Source organism: Hirundo rustica, chromosome 15 (genome assembly GCF_015227805.2).
Source record: "Hirundo rustica isolate bHirRus1 chromosome 15, bHirRus1.pri.v3, whole genome shotgun sequence".
NCBI classification, from domain to species: domain Eukaryota; kingdom Metazoa; phylum Chordata; class Aves; order Passeriformes; family Hirundinidae; genus Hirundo; species Hirundo rustica.
Genome location: NC_053464.1, coordinates 14,503,110 through 14,520,162, shown reverse-complemented (window position 1 = coordinate 14,520,162; position 17,053 = coordinate 14,503,110). Strand labels below are relative to the sequence as shown.

Here is a 17,053-nt window from a genome sequence, read left to right as displayed (position 1 = left end):
AAGACAGGGAAATGTGTTGTCGACCTTCTGAGAAGTCAGAGAGAGCAGAACCTGGTGCAAATTAAAAAAAAAAAAAAAAAAAAAAAAAAAAAAAAAAAAAAAATCAAGGGGCTAGCTGCACCCCTGAGTGCTGTAAAGGAAGATAATTCCTTATGTAATCCTGAAAATGATTCATGTTTTGCTTCCCCTCATCTGTTGTGCAAGAGGCTAATTCGTGTCTGCGTTCGTTACAAAGGCACGTTCGGTGGCAAATTAGGTGAGCTAATTAGCTTATTACAGACTGAATGAAAGGAGATGGAGCCTAAATTAACTGTGAGGTTTGGCATGACACGAAGATCCCTTTATTGCAGGCGGATTCCAGCCCCAACAATCCGAGCGGTAATTACAGGTGTTGTTGTCACACGGCGGATGATGAATTACCCGCCTCGACAAAAGTCCAATTTAATTGGAATCACAATCCCAGCGGAGCAACCGGAACCTTCCCCACCTCCCTGACCCGGGGCAGCCGGGCCTGAGGGCAGAAATCCTGATAAAATAAAACCGGGAAGCCGGAAGTTTGGGAAGAGGAGCTCTTCAGGGTGCTCCGCGAAGCAGGGGAGCTCGGAGCGGAGAATTCCGCTCGGGATTTGCAGGAAAGCGAGGCCTGCGCTCCCACTTCGCTCCAGGGGCGATGCTTCCTGCAAAATCTGAAGGAAAAAGCAATCCCAGGTGGATCCAAGGGGAATGGTTTTCCCACTGGCTCCAGCACTGCCCTAGCTTGCTTTCCTTGCTCTCCCACTTCCAGGAGTCCTGCAGATTTTGGGAAAGAGCCAAAAAGCTGGAGCAGAAGGAGAAGGTCTGGGGTTTCCAGCTGTGCCCAGAGTCATTCTGGGGCTGCGTTTTCGGGAGCTGTCGCACTGGGTGCTCGTGTTTTCAGCCTTCAGTGAGCAGAGAAATTTGGGATTTGGGACCTAAAGGACTCTTTTTATTTTTGCTCCAATGCCTTTAAATTGGAGATCTGTGTCAGCAACGCTTCTCCGCGCTGAATTTGGCAAGAAGAGAGTTTGGAGCTTTTCATTCCCACTGCCTGGAGAGTGATGCTTTGTCACTCAACTCGAATCTGTTTTGGATCACCGAAAATATTTCCCTGGAAATGACGGGGTTGGAGCTCTGTTGCTGTTGCTTTTTTTAATTTGGTCAGCCAAATAAACAGCACTTGCTGCATTTGAAGAGCTCTCAGGCTGAATACCCCGGCTAAAAATATCCAGCCCTTTTCCAGCAGCTCGGAGCGTGCTTCCAGGAGGGGTTTGTTGCCTTTGGAAAACCTTTGTTTTGAAGGCTGGGAGGAATTGTCTCGTGCAGGACGGGGCAGAGAGGCCACCCCGATGCCAGGACGGGTCCCACAACCTCTGGGGGCGTTGGATGGAGTCAAAACCTCCCGTGGGTGAAGTTTGGGCTTCCGAACCTCCGGGGTTTTGGGGAGGGTTTTCAAATCCAGCCTCAGTCGTTGATTTTTGTGTTTGGAGTAGGACGAGGGGATCCTGCGGCAGGCCCTGGCCCAGGCTGAGCCCAGTCGGGGGAGCAAAAAGCTGCTGGCTCTGAGGAACATCAACAGCTGATCCCAGGGAACGGCTGGAGCTGTGCCAGGGCAGGTTTGGGTTGGATTTTAGGGAAAGGTTCCTCCTCCAGAGGGTGCTGGGCACTGGAACAACTCCCCAGGGAATGGGCACGGCCCCGAGGCTGCTGGAGCTCCAGGAGAGCTTGGACATCGCTCCCAGGGGTGCCCAGGGCGGGGTTGTGGGGTGTCAGGGTTGAACTCCGCTCAGGATATTCCAAAATTCCACAATTCTCCCAGGGAAATCTCACTTCGCTTGGATTGCCCCAAATCCTGGCTGTGACCTCTCCCTGAGCCAAAGGAGCAGCTCCTCCGTGCGCCCCGATCCTCCCAGGAATGCTCTGGGATAAGCTGGAAGCAGAGATCTCAGCCTGGCTTCACTCCCCTTCCCCTGGTGGCAGATCCTTCATCTCCCAGAAATCTGGGAATTGTGGGGCTCCCCGTGCTGGTAGAGCTGCAGGGGAACAGTTAAATCCCTTCCCTTCTCCAAGGATCCTTGACACAAAACCATGGAGGCTATTGCTGGGATAATGACCACGATGATGATGATTGTTGTAGTTATTATTGTTGTTATTATTATTGCAGTTGTTATTATTATTGTTGCTGTTTTATTATTATTATATTGTTATAAATAATGTATTATTATAATATTATCATATACACGTATTATAATTATAATTATATTATTACATTGTAGTTGTTATAATTATTAGTAATTATTATAATGATTAGTAATTAAATTGTATTATTACATTGTAATTATTGTAATTATTAGTAATTATGATAATGACTTTTATTGTAATGATTTATTATTATTACTATTACTATTACTATTACTATTACTATTACTATTACTATTACTATTACTACTATTATTTGTCATTAATATTATCATTATCATCATCATCATTATCCCAGCAAGTCAAACCTGGGGAACGTGGGCTGGGATTTGCTGGGGCAGCAGCTGAGTGAAATCGGGGAGGTTTTTGCATTGCTCGGTGTGGAACAACAACAGCTCGCCTTCCCTTCGGAGCCAGACTGGGATTTGGGCTGGGATTGGGTCCCAGAGCTGTAATTCCATGGGGTTTTGGGCGACAGACAGCAGCATCAGTGACGTGCCTGACTTCACCCCACCTTTCATTTCCCACTTTGCTTCCCAAAATCCACCAAGAGCTGCCAGCGCCGCCCAGGGATCGCATCTATGGCAACAGATTTTACGTGTCAGGAGCCCAGGACGGGGAAAGAAGCACAATTTCCTTTTATTCCATCATTTAGGGCCACTTTTCGGAGCAGATCCCTGCTTTGCAAGGCTCAATTTGTAAAGAAATGGCGAAACCGAACGAGGCCTCCAAGTGAAAGGGAAAAGCATCTGCTCAGAGGATGTTACTCAATGTAATAAACCTGTTTTTCTGGCCACAGAGGTTCCTTAACGAGATGTTTCGGGAGGAAATAATTAAAATTGTGACGTTGGCTTCAAAAATAGGGATTTGATTATCTGCCAAGCTCGCTCTGCCTGTGGAATATTCCCTGGAATATTCGCCGGGCAGTGCTCGGGAGCCAAATCCACGCTGCCCAAGAGGGGGGAATTCAGATAAGAGGCTTTCAGAAATGGAGGCTGGAGGCCTTATAAAAACCTCCTCAGGCCATCAGGGTAATTAATAGCCCTCACAATTTACAGCCCCCGATCCCATCTCGATAATTTTGATGAAAATAAAATCCCAAGAAGCCTCACAGCAGGGCCAGGGGAGCGAGAGGATGAAAAAGCAAATGACCCCAAATGCTCGCGGCCGTCCTCAGAGCTGCTGTTGGGTTCAGGATTATTGATTCGGATGCAGATAATTCCCATTTTTTCTTCCCCCCCCCCCCCAGAGGACTCAATTTAGGCCGAAGAAGAAGAGGCTGAGTGCAAATTAGCCATGTCAGTCAAAGATGAAGACTTCAAAACGTGGGTTTCTCTGGATTTCCAGAGCATCTCCTGCCTCAGCCAGGCACCGGGCTCAGCCAGCAGCTGCAATCCTGGAATCAGAAGGAATTTCTGGTTGCCAGAGCCGTATTTCATCAGGGTTTTAATAAGGGAGAGAGGCTGATTTGGGGCCCGTGCTCAGGGAGAGCTGTCACTCCAAACGGAGTTTGTCCGGGTAATCAGAGCAGGGAAATCTTGCCACGAGACAGCTCCGGGCTGGAGCTGTGTGCGCTCTGCTCCGGGCTCTGATCTCCCCAGCCTCGCTTCCCACGGAGATTTTCCAGCCTTCCCTCCACTGCCTGGTGGCACCTCGGGGTGGGTTTGGAGCCGCAGCGCTGGCACCAGCCCTCGGTGCTTCCTGACAGCCAGGAATTCAGCCCTGGGCTGATCCAAGTTGGAGTCTCAACGAGGTTTTTTTTTTTTTCTCCCCTGGATGATTCTCCTCTGCTCTTTGTTATCTGACGCCGAAGCAAAAATAAAACAAAACCCCGTCCCGGCTCTCGAGCCGGCCGCAGCCAAGGACTTGCAAAAATTTTGGCAGAGATCAAAGAAAAGAGGGTTTATGATGAAAACTTCTGGACACAGTAAAAGCAATCGTTCTGTGCAAGCTCTGAAGTGACCCCAGAAAAAGCAGTGCAGACCCGCTGCCTCCCTGGGAGCGCTGAGGAGGTCTGAGTTAATTGCCAGCATCTTTAATCTCCGTTTCCCTCGTGATTTTTCACTCCGGAGTTTTAGATTGACTCTGATTAGCTTGCCTAGAAGATCTGATTCTGTCCCCAATTACTCTCCCATAAATCAGAGGAGCATCTTTATTACAGCTGATGAAATTACCGTGGCATGAGCGGAGCAGGGGGATCGGCATCAGCGAAGGCCTAAAAAGAATTAAACCTGATTGGGTTTTGCCCGCTCTCATCCTGCTCCTGTTCGAGCCAAGGATCGGTGAAACCAAAACCTGCCTGCTTGCTCACCTGGGGGAGCCTTCTGTTAAATTCTTGCCGCGAGGGGAAGAGAGAATATTGGACAAAACCGAGATATTTACCGGCGTGGATGGGAGAGAAATGGTTTATCCCGAGCCTGGAGGAGCAGGGAAGGACCTGAGCATCGCCCGGGAGCTGGGTGGGGCGAGAGGACACCTCTGCTCTCCTGCCAGAAATCTGCTGTGCCCCGGGTGTGGAGCGCCAGCGGCGCCTCCAGCACCGCCCTGCCAATCCTCTCAATCCAATCCTGCAGCTGCTGATTTCTCCTGCGCCTCGCACATCCCTCCCACCGCGACGGAATTATAGGAGCGAGTCCTCACCCTCCAACCTGGCTGATAAATAATTGTGGGTTGGCTTTGAAGGGAGCCTCTGGAGAGGCTCCTTAACGGGGCTCTGTGTGAACAGCCCGGCCTTGAGCGGGGTTTAATTACTGCCAAGCTCTGGAAGCACCAGGAAAGTTCTCCAGGGCTTTGGGAGACGCCGCTGAAGGGCTTGGAGGGGCAGTTAAGTGGATTAATCGGAGTGGGAATGGAGGGAGGAGAAAGTGGTTTCTCCTCGGTGGAATAAGCAAAGCAGCGCTGAAAAAGGCGTCCCTGGTGTTCCCTCCGAGTCCGTGGGATCCCACAGGGGCTGGGGCTGGGAAAAGGCTCATCCAGTTTGGAATGGGACACCTTCCACTCCACTCCATCATTCCAGGCCCATCCAACCCGGCCTGGAATGAGGCCGTGGGAAGGCTGAGCTGGAACAGAGACTGGACAGAGACAGAGAATAAAGCAGATATTGATTGGAAGGCCTTTAAGGATCCACCTTGAGCAGGACAAGAGCCTGGCCAGGGACGCACCCAAGGTGGACCCAAAATGGTCACAAAATAGACACAGAATGGACACAAAATGGTCAGAGAATGGACAAAGGGTCACGAGGTCTCACACTTTGATCAGTTTTGGTCCATTTGCACATTTTGGGGTTGAATTGTCCCATTCCAGCTCCAGGCTGTGAGGTCCCATCCTTCTTGTTCCTCCCTCCAGCCACCGCTGTTTGTGCTTTGGGGCTGAAAGTTGTCCTTGGTGTGCAGCAGGAGCAGGATTTGTTTTGTGTGGCTGCTGTGTGCAGAGAGCTGAGTGACCCCGAGTGTGAGCTCAGAGCTGCACCCTGGGCAGTTCTGAGCTCACATTCCTGAAACACAGGAAAGATAAAACTTCAGGCATCAGGAGCAGTTCCAGGGCTGGGGCAGCCACGAGTTCAGCCGCTCTGGGGAGGACCGGGTGGGATCCACGTGTGAGGAGCAGCAGCGAACCTCGTGCAGGTGCCTGTGTCTGGGTTCCCGCTTTAGGCTGGGGGTTTATAGAGCAGCTGTGGGCGAGTCCTGGTGCTCTGCTTCCCATTTCCACCAGGGCCCTGCTGGGGACGTGCAGGGAGCTCTTGGATCAGGGAGAAATGTCCTGGGGAGGTCCTTGGGGAGCGTTTGAAGAGCAGGGATGAGGCTGGAAGAGGCGCAGCCCTTGCAGGTGGCTGTGCATGTGCTGCCCCGCATCTCCCCAGAGCTCCGGGATTAACAACGCCTCCGGATGCCTGGGAGCCGCCTCTTCTCCCGGAGGATCCTGGCAGCCCAGGAACCTTCCCCTGGGAGGCCAGGAATGAATCCCTCAACCGAGGACAAACCCCAGCGGGCGCTTTGCCCCTCCTGCATCCCCCTGCTTTACAGGCGAGTAGTGAATAGCGCAAATCCTAATTACACCTGGAACATTCGAGAGCTGGAGGAGCATTTTCACCCTCCAGAGGTGCTTGTTTCTGTCCCATATGGGGGACGGCAGTTGTTTCTGCCCACTCAGGGACGGCAGTTGTCGGGGGCTCCTTTTTAGGAGTTTAAATTCCCCGGCATTCAGGTGGTTTTAGAGTCCTGGCCCTCTGCAAAGCTCTGTCCCAAACGCAGGAAAAGACGGAGTCTTCAAGGTTACATGCTTCGTTTATTAGTTCTTATCTTACAATTTTCTCAGTGTCCAGAAGATGTTTGCCGCGGCTCGGACATCTGGTGACTCCTCCTGTCTCTGGGCTGTCCTTATCTTTTATACTAATTGCTACGTATTCTCTATTTACTATTTATTGCTAATGTCTATCACTATTACTAAAAAGGTCATCTTTACTCTGACCCAATCCTCACTAACTACTTTGTGCCAACATCACTGCAGAAATGGAGTGAGGGAAGGAGAAGGAAGAAGAAGGAGACAACGCCCCAAATTCTCCATCTTGCCCCATTCACTTCAATGCCAAAAATCCCAAACCCACTGTTTTTTCACCCTGTGATATACTAAACTACTATTTTTCACACTCTTGTGGCCTGCAATGCTTCCTGCAGCGCAAGAAGCCTCTCCCAAGGACTGAAATCAAAGCCAGTGTTCCTCTGGGCTCTGGGCTCTGGGCCGGGGTCCCAGATCCCCCTGCCCAGGTCCCTGACCCTCCAGGGCAGCCAAAGGAATGCCCTGGACTCCAACAGGTGCTGATTGATTTTTTGTGGGAAATGCAACAAAAACATCCCTCCAAGGGTTGTCTGGCCCTCAGTGCTGGCTAGGAAACCCTCAGGTGACTCCTTTTTTTATTGTTTGTTTGTTTTTCTCTGTGTTTAATGGGTTTAATCCATTCTATTTGAGGATTTCCAGCTAAACCCAAACCCAGCGCAGAGGTGCATCCCGTATTCTTGGGATCCCCGGGCTGGGTTTTCACCCCTCGGTGGGAATGGCTGGAGAGCCTCCCGCGCATCCAGAGGAACAAAGGAAATAATCCCCGGGCAAGAGGCAGAGGTTTGGTGTCACCTTGCGTCGCCTCCTGACGCGATCCCTCCGTTCTGCCGTCACCCTACAACCGCCGTGGGGAGGCTCGGCTGCCCCAGGAGGACTTTGTCCTCCATAAACGCGTTCAGGGAGAGGCAGGAAAGGGCAGGAGGGGTTTGGTTGCTCGGCTGCTCCTCACGGATGAGCACCCAGGGCAGCTTAACCCCTTCCCGCTCCGTGGGAATCACAGCGCCGCAGGGAAAAGCGGGGATAAAACCAGCCACGGGTGGATCTCTGGGGTTAACGATGAGCAAGGGATTCTCTGGGGTTTTGTTAAACCCACTTCTGGCAGGACACGGGGCGGTGGCTTTAAGCGGGCGGAGGGCAGGGTTAGATGGGATTTTGGGGAGAAATTCTTCCCTGTGAGGGTGGGGAGAGGCTGGGATGGAATTCCCAGAGAAGCTGTGGATGCCCCTGGATCCCTGGAAGCGTCCAAGGCCAGGCTGGATGGGGTTTGGGGGACAGTGGGAGGTGTCCCCGCCGTGGCAGGGATGGGATGGCTTTGAGGTCTTTTCCAACCTGAGCCACGCTGGAATTCCGGAATTCCGGGAAGCAAAGCTTTGCTGGCTGGTGGCTGACCAGCCGGGGTGGGATGTGGAAGAGCAGCTGATGGATGTGGGGAGGAACGGGAGAGGCGGGAGTGAGAGGTGTCAGACCCGATTCCCGCCAGCCGTCGACAGCCCCGACGCGGGGAAACGGCCGCAGAGACAAAATTCACAAATCGTCTCCTCCCGGGCGGCTGGGCTTGGCTGGCTGGAGCTGCGCTGCCTCCTCACTCAGCGGGGGTGAACCTCGCTGGGACAAGCTTGGAAAACCGGCTGGGAAAACATCCGCACTTGGAATTTAGGGTGAGGAATCCCAGAGAGGCAAGCGCTTCCCTGCCGGCAGCCCCGAGCGGGTTCTGATGGCTGTGCCAACGTGCGGTCGTGTCCTGATATCCAGGAGTTTCCTTCGGTTCCTTGAGTGAAAATAAAAAAAAAAAAAAAAACAAACCCCAGGGAATTCATGGATTCGTGCCTGACTTCCCTTTATTCAGGATCCAGGGGTTTATGGATCAGCTTTTGGGGATGCTCCAGGCAGGAAATCCTCGGAGCCCGCTCTTCCCACGGCAATCCCTTCCCTGCAAACGTGGTTTAAATTGGGAATGATGCCACTAAAACTGGGGGCAGGAGCAGCTGTGGGGTTTTGCCAGGAGACCTCCCAGGCTCGCCTGAGGGGGAGAATGGGGGACGCCACCGGGAGCGGGTTCAGACAGGAGCTGGGATTCTGACGGAATTTGGAATTCCAGGATGGAATTTCAGCCCTAGTAGCGAGCCGGCGCTGGAATTTTGGGGTGTTTTATCTAAATAAAAAGCGTAAATTACGTGGCAGAGCCCGCTTTGCTCTGCACACAGCCTGGGTGGTGTTAATTAAACCCTCAGCTGCTTTTTTTAGTGGAAGGAAGGCTGAGAAAACGAGCCCTAAATCAAGTCTACATTTAATTAAAGCCTCTCTTCCATTCAGATGCTCTCCCACTATGATAGTGCTGGTGCAGTTGGAATGCTGAGCCAGGAGGAATTCACAAGGAAATTGGGTTTGCAGAAACAAAACCAAGTTTAAAATGTGGAGATTTTCTGGGTTGCATTACAAAACCAGCAGCTTTAGGTAAAACTCCATTTCTCTACATGGAAAGGAGATTTTTTTTGGGGGGGAGTTACAATCCCTCCTTGGAATTTCTTTGCCTCAGAGCCAGTGTTTCAGGTGGTTCATTTGAATGTTTCAGGGTTTTAATTGTACCAGCTTCCCGTAGGAACCTCAGGCCAGTCCTTCAGACACGGATTTCTTCTCTCCCAAACCAGCTGGGAACGGAGTTCTGGATGGATCCCAAGAGTTCCTGTGGAGTGACGGGGAAATTGATATTTAATCACTTTTTTGGGGTGACCTCTGTCCTCACACTCTGCTTCTCTGTCTCCCTGCAGGTGATAACCCTGGAAGGATGGGTGGACATCATGTATTACGTGATGGATGCGCACTCTTTTTACAATTTTATATATTTTATATTGCTTATCATAGTAAGTATGACGTGGCAGACGCTCCTTTTCCTCGTCCTTGGGGGGTGAAGTCGTTCCCTGGGGGGTTTTTTCCACAGGGAGGAGCCAGGCAGGATTCAGGATTCAGGGCTTTCCCTCCCTCTTGCGCTCCCACTCTCGGTTTTTTCACCTGGATATGTCTGTGCCAAAAAATCCAAACTTTTCCTCCTTTGAGCTCCTCAGAGCTCAGAGGGAGCCTCATTTCCCTGGAGATCCCCGGTGACAGCGCGTTTGGTGAGCAGACCCTGGGATCTGGCAACGTTTGGGAATCCCGGGATTGCCGAGAACCGCGCGCGGAGGTCGCTCCGTGCGATCCCTGCTCGCCGGAGCTCTGGAAACTGAGAATTTGGGGTTTTAGGATGTAGTCATGCATACGAGTCAGGATGGAGGGTTTGGGGCGTTGTCTGAGTCCTTCTTCTTCACCTTCTTCTTCCCTCCTCTTCCTTTGGGTGGTTTTCTGGAATTGGGTGAGAAAGGTCGGCGCTGCGGCCTTGGGTGGTCACTGCTGGGTCAGAAATATAAATAATGGAGGTGTCACAATTATTGGGTAATTGGCACTTAAATAACCTTGGAAAGAGTCAGAGGTGCTCCATTTTGCCTCGTTTCTCTAACTTTGCTAGTCAGAGCTCACGGCTGGTCTGTAAATAGATAAGAAATAACAAATATCCAAGTCCGAACTCAAAATCTGCATTTCCCGTGTATTAATCCCAAACCAAGCAAGGAAAAAAAGAAGCCAGGACCTTCTCACCTGCTGAATCCTGTCCCTGTTTCCTCCCCAGGTTGGCTCCTTCTTCATGATTAACCTGTGCCTGGTGGTGATAGCCACCCAGTTCTCGGAGACCAAGCAGCGGGAGAACCAGCTGATGCAGGAGCAGCGGGCGCGCTACCTGTCCAACGACAGCACCATCGCCAGCTTCTCGGAGCCGGGCAGCTGCTACGAGGAGCTGCTCAAGTACATCTGCCACATCTTCAGGAAGGTCAAGAGGAGGACGCTCCGCCTCTACAACAACTGGCAGAGCAAACGCCGCAAGAAGGTCAACCCCAACAGCGGCGGCGGCGGCGGGCAGAGCCAGCGCGGCAGGAGGAGGATCACCTCCATCCACCACCTGATCCACCACCACCACCACCACCACCACCACCACTACCACATCAGCAACGGCAGCCCGCGGGGGCCTCGGGCCCACCCCGAGCTCTGCCAGCTGGAGCTGCAGCTGGTGAAGCCCGGCCAGCAGCTGATGCTCCCCGCTCCCGCCGCTCCCCGCGCCGACGCCGGCGCCGTGCACAGCATCTACCACGCCGACTGCCACGTGGAGGGGCCCCCCGGGGCGTGCAAGGCCACCGGGGCCACCAAAGGGGCCGGGCTGGGCGGCCACGGCGGCATGAACTACCCCACCATCCTGCCCTCCCCCGGCGGCAAGGGCGGCTCCGCGGCGCCGAGCAAAGGGAAGAGGAACGGGAATTCTCCGGTGGCCGTGGCGAACAGCCCGGGGAGTTTGGGGCTGGATTCCTACGGGAAGCTGCAGCAGCTGGTGGGAGAGCATGGTAAGGGGAATCGGGCTGGAGGGGGTTTTTGTTTGGTTTGGGATAAGTGGGAGAAGGGTAAATGGCTCTGGTTTTTGTGGTGGCACCTTGGGGTGCTGAGGGATGGGATCATTGTGAGTGTGCTGGAGCTGTGGGTAAATCCAGGGATTAGGATCATTGTGAGTGTGCTGGAGCCAGAGGTGGGTAAATCCAGGAACTGGGATCATTGTGAGTGTGCTGGAGCTGTGGGTAAATCCAGGGATTGGGATCATTGTGAGTGTGCTGGAGCTGTGGGTAAATCCAAGGATTTGGATTGTTGTGAGTGTGCTGGAGCTGTGGGTGAATCCAAGGATTTGGATTGGTGTGAGTGTGCTGGAGCTGTGGGTAAATCCAAGGATTTGGATTGTTGTGAGTGTGCTGGAGCTGTGGGTGAATCCAAGGATTTGGATTGTTGTGAGTGTGCTGGAGCTGTGGGTAAATCCAGGGATTGGGATCATTGTGAGTGTGCTGGAGCCAGAAGTGGGTAAATCCAGGGACTGGGATCATTGTGAGTGTGCTGGAGCTGTGGGTAAATCCAAGGATTTGGATTGGTGTGAGTGTGCTGGAGCCAGAGGTGGGTAAATCCAAGGATTTGGATTGGTGTGAGTGTGCTGGAGCTGTGGGTAAATCCAGGGACTGGGATCATTGTGAGTGTGCTGGAGCTGTGGGTAAATCCAGGGACTGGGATCATTGTGAGTGTGCTGGAGCCAGAGGTGGGTAAATCCAGGGATTGGGATCATTGTGAGTGTGCTGGAGCCAGAGGTGGGTAAATCCAGGGATTGGGATCATTGTGAGTGTGCTGGAGCCAGAGGTGGGTAAATCCAGGGATTGGGATCATTGTGAGTGTGCTGGAGCTGTGGGTAAATCCAAGGATTTGGATTGTTGTGAGTGTGCTGGAGCTGTGGGTAAATCCAGGGATTGGGATCGTTGTGAGTGTGCTGGAGCTGTGGGTAAATCCAAGGATTTGGATTGCTGTGAGTGTGCTGGAGCTGTGGGTAAATCCAAGGATTTGGATTGTTGTGAGTGTGCTGGAGCTGTGGGTGAATCCAAGGATTTGGATTGGTGTGAGTGTGCTGGAGCTGTGGGTAAATCCAAGGATTTGGATTGTTGTGAGTGTGCTGGAGCTGTGGGTAAATCCAAGGACTGGGATCGTTGTGAGCGTGCTGGAGCCAGAGGTGGGACAGGTAAATCCTTGGATTTGCCACCACGGATGGTCAGGCACACTGCTGGAGGCCTCTCTGCTGTGGTCACCAGTTCAGGATCTGAGCTCTCTCTTGCGCTGTGGGATATCCCGGAGGTGCTCCCACTCTTCCCACCCAAACCCAGAGCCCTGCAGGATTTACACCTCCAGCCGGTGCCGGAGCTGCCAGCTCCAGCAGAGACGCCCCAGGGGCCGGGAGACGGTGCCTTGAAAAGGACGAGCGGGTGGAATCTGCGGGAGAAGCGCGAGATAAAGCAAACCCGCAAGGTTTAAAACAGGCAGGCGCTGAAAGAACTCCAACCAGACGCTCCCGGTTCCGCTCCGATGGGCCCTGGAGCCTCCGAATTTCCTCTTGGCGGGGAGGAGCAGCAGGTTCGGCGCTCAGAGGACGCGTGGAGGGCAGGACGGGAGCGGAGCTGCGCGTCTCAGGCTTTTCCTGCGGGCAGAAGGGAACGTGGGGCTGAGTTTCCCAGAGCAGATTTGGGGCTCCAAATCTGGGGAGCGTTTTGGGGAACTGCTTAGTGCCTGTGTCCCGTCCTCCCTGCACAGACACAGCCAGCCCGGCACAGCCAGTGAGGTTTTATCTCCCCTCACATATAAATCACCCACTGGAGCGGTGATTACACCGCAACGCTTGGATTTCTATTTTATAAAACGCTTTTTCCAGTCCTCGTGGCTGGAGCTAAAAGCTGCAAAATACTCTTAAGCCCTCCAACAGTGAAAAGTCACAAAGATCCAGCTTCTATTTTTTTTAATCTCTTTGAGCCAAACTCGTCATTTGGGGTTTTTTTTCGGTGCCTCTGTTTTCCAAAACTGTTTATTTGCATCTGCGTGGACACAAATATTTACCCTGGTGATGCATGCGCTGGGGGAAAAAAAAATACCAAGCCTGGCTCGGGGGGCGGGTCACAGGAGAGGCTGCTCGACAGAGAGGTCGGGTGGCTCGCCTCCGCCAGTTTTTGTTGTTTTTAAGGACCACACGAAAGGGTAAAAGCGGATTGTTTATAGAAACCGCCTCGGGCAGACGCTTCCGAACTCTCGGGAGCTTGGCACGGGGGGCAAGGTTGCTGCCAGCAGTTCTGTTGTTCAGCAAGGGCTTGGTGTAAATCACCAAGCTGAGTCCTGAGCTGCGCAAATTAACGAAGGTTTTTAGGAGAACGCGTTGTTTTTGGGGTTTTTTTTTACCTTGAGATAAAAACCCAGGCTCTGCAGAAGCCTTGGATTGGGAAAGAAAGGAGCAGGAGAGCTGTTGAAGTCAGAGTTTGGATCCTCCTGCCTGCTGCTGGGGTCCTTTTTAGGAGAAGAGAGGCCCAAATCTCAGCCCCGACTGTGACATCCCCGAGCCAATTCAGTGATTTAGGAGATTTTCCCGCAGCCTGGGGTGGTTCTTTGAAAGCTGGGATTAGATTGAGCTGTCGTTAATAATGCAATTACACCGTCCTCTTTCCACAGAGGGATTTCAGCCCAGGGGATGCCAAAATGCTTTAAACAAATCTCCTGGAATTGTTTTGTCTCTTCCAGAAGTGCGCTCACAGCTGGGAAGGGCTGGGAGGTGGGGGGAGGCTGCTCCTCCATCCCCCGAGGGAAACGGGCTGGGCAGGGGTTCAGGGCAGACCTGGAGACACCGTGGGTGTCCAGCTCTTCCCTTCCATGGATCTGGCTCTTTCCAGGCGCTTCTTCCCGCTCAGCCACTCCTGCAGGGCTGGGTCAGGGTCACTTGTGTGCCAGGAGTGCTGGATGTGACCTCCAGGAGTGCTGGGTGTCACCTCCAGGAGGGATGGATGTCACCTCCAGGAGTGCTGGATGTGACCTCCAGGAGTGCTGGGTGTCACCTCCAGGAGTGCTGGGTGTCACCTCCAGGAGGGATGGGTGTGACCTCCAGGAGGGATGGATGTGACCTCCAGGAGTGCTGGGTGTCACCTCCAGGAGGGATGGATGTGACCTCCAGGAGTGCTGGGTGTCACCTCCAGGAGTGCTGGGTGTCACCTCCAGGAGTGCTGGATGTGACCTCCAGGAGAGATGGGTGTCACCTCCAGGAGTGCTGGGTGTCACCTCCAGGAGTGCTGGGTGTCACCTCCAGGAGTGCTGGATGTGACCTTCAGGAGTGATGGATGTGACCTCCAGGAGTGTTGGGTGTCACCTCCAGGAGTGTTGGGTGTCACCTCCAGGAGTGCTGGGTGTCACCTCCAGGAGTGCTGGGTGTCACCTCCAGGAGTGCTGGATGTGACCTCCAGGAGAGATGGGTGTCACCTCCAGGAGAGATGGATGTGACCTCCAGGAGTGCTGGGTGTCACCTCCAGGAGTGCTGGGTGTCACCTCCAGGAGTGCTGGATGTCACCTCCAGGAGTGATGGATGTCACCTCCAGGAGTGTTGGGTGTCACCTCCAGGAGTGCTGGGTGTCACCTCCAGGAGTGCTGGATGTGACCTCCAGGAGTGTTGGGTGTCACCTCCAGGAGTGCTGGGTGTCACCTCCAGGAGTGTTGGGTGTCACCTCCAGGAGTGCTGGGTGTCACCTCCAGGAGTGCTGGATGTGACCTCCAGGAGTGCTGGGTGTCACCTCCAGGAGTGTTGGATGTGACCTCCAGGAGTGCTGGATGTCACCTCCAGGAGTGCTGGGTGTCACCTCCAGGAGTGTTGGGTGTCACCTCCAGGAGTGCTGGATGTGACCTCCAGGAGGTTTGGATGTCACCTCCAGGAGTGCTGGATGTCACCTCCAGGAGTGCTGGATGTCACCTCCAGGAGTGCTGGGTGTCACCTCCAGGAGTGCTGGATGTCACCTCCAGGAGTGCTGGATGTCACCTCCAGGAGTGCTGGGTGTCACCTCCAGGAGTGCTGGGTGTCACCTCCAGGAGTGTTGGGTGTCACCTCCAGGAGTGATTGATGTCACCTCCAGGAGTGCTGGGTGTCACCTCCAGGAGTGCTGGGTGTCACCTCCAGGAGTGCTGGATGTGACCTCCAGGAGTGATGGATGTGACCTCCAGGAGTGATGGATGTCACCTCCAGGCTTTGGGATGATCTTCCAGCGCCAGGCCGGAGCTCTGCCAGGCACAGCCCCCAATTCCCACTCCTCCATCCCCAAAAACTCAGCGCGAGGAAGAATCCCACCCCTCCCTCAGCCTTTTCCTGGGGGGACAAAGACCCCTCCATTCTCTCTCCCCCCTCCCCAGCCGACGAGCAGAGCGTGTTGGGCGCAGGAGCCGCGCGAGGAGAGCGCAGCAGCGATAGCTGAGAGCTTTAAGGAACATTATCAGCCCGGGCTCTCCCAGCCCCAGCTGGAGGCGAGGCTGGTGTCTGCCGGGAAGGATGCAGCGGTGGGAGAGAGCATTCTCCTGCCTGCTTTGTTGTGGGTTTGAAGAGCTCCGAGTACAGCCTGTTCCCCGTGTTCCCGTGCCCTGCCATGCTGGAGGTTATTTTAGCAGGCAGCCAAGGAGACTCTGGTATTTTGAAGACATCTGCGGCGCCAGGGCTTCTCATATCGCTTTTAACACTTTGATAGCACCGAAAGCCATCTGGCACAAACCCCTCCCCGCGCCGCTGCCGCCGGGGCCGGGCCGAGCTTTCCCCCCTCGGCTCGGGCCCCAGCGGGAACACCCTGCAAGGGGCAAAATATTCCCGATCCTGGCGGGAATCTCGGCTTTGAGGCAATGCCCGGGAGCCAGGCCCGTCCTCCAAGGCCGCTCTGATATCCGTGTGACATTCGGGCAAGGGAGAACGCGCTTCGACTCTTGTCACATCCCGGCTTTCCAGCGGAGGGATGCGTTGGCTCGGCTTGGGGCTGCGGCTGGGGTCAGCGTTCCTGCTGGGTGAGCTCCGAGCTCCAGGGCTCAGAGCCAAGAGCAGCCGCTGCTTTTAGCCTGGGCTCCCCGAAACTGATCCGGTCCCACCTCCGGACAGGGACCAGGCGGATGTGGCGCTCATGGATGTGGTTTGATGGTGCTGGGTTAGTGGACTTGGGGAGCTTAGTTTGGTGAGAGGGGAAAATTCTCCCTTTGCCTTACAACCCTGAATCTCAAGGAATTGGTGCTTAAACGGAATTTCCTGGGAAAGGATCCCGTGTTCCCAGTAGCGTGCTCGTGCTGGAGGCTTCTCCTGCCATTTATATCTGGTTCCTAAAAATAAGGAGACTGAGGATAAGGTTCCTAAACATGAGGAAACTGAAGGACTGGATTCCTAAATACGAGGAATTAATATCTGGGCGAGGCTCCACCGGAACCATCCCAGTTACTCTCGTCCCTGTCCTTCCATTCCCTGGCTCCAGGACAGCCGGCGTTTCTCCTCACACCACAGAACACGTGTTTGGTTTTAAAACGCCCCGCACGCCCCAGGCAGCGAGTCCCCCTGAGCTTTGTTAAAGGCTGAAGGAGGCTGAGGGCACGCCGTCGCTCTCCGAGCTGTGATCCGTGGCCTGCAGCCACCTTTCGGTCCCTTCTCCCACTCCCTCCTCATTAGGAACCAAACGGCAGCGCTGGCTAAATTGGGTGGAAACAGCTGGACAGCGCTCAGGGATCGTTAGTGATGGGAGCCTGCTCAGGGATAATCAGGAATAATGCAGAGGGAGGGATGGGCCGGTGGCTCTTCCCTCAGCCCGGGACACAAAGTGAGGGCCACACCCTGTGGAGAGCCCGTGGAGAGGGAGCAGAGGGTGGGAAAAGGGACCAAGAGGGGAAAATGAGGGAAAAAAGCAGAGCTGTTGGGAGGATAGGTGGATGGAAGGCTTTTTTAGGGCCTGGAGAATAATTCCTGTGAGGAGGAGCTGTGGGGGCTCAGCCTGGAGAAGAGGAGGCTCAGGGGGGACCTGCCGGCTCTGCACAACTCCCTGGCAGGAGGGGACAGCCAGGGATCAGCAGAACGTGGGGCAATGAC

At 53.9% G+C, this 17,053-nt stretch overlaps 1 protein-coding gene across 1 annotated transcript in view; it reads left to right on the top strand.

Moving 5' to 3' along the window:
* The window catches only part of CACNA1H (calcium voltage-gated channel subunit alpha1 H), a 110,568-nt gene that overhangs the window by 12,155 nt on the left and 81,360 nt on the right, over positions 1–17,053 (top strand). The window contains 2 exon segments of the mRNA XM_040078798.2: positions 9,318–9,410; positions 10,208–10,970. Coding sequence (XP_039934732.1) covers positions 9,318–9,410; positions 10,208–10,970 — 856 coding nt within the window.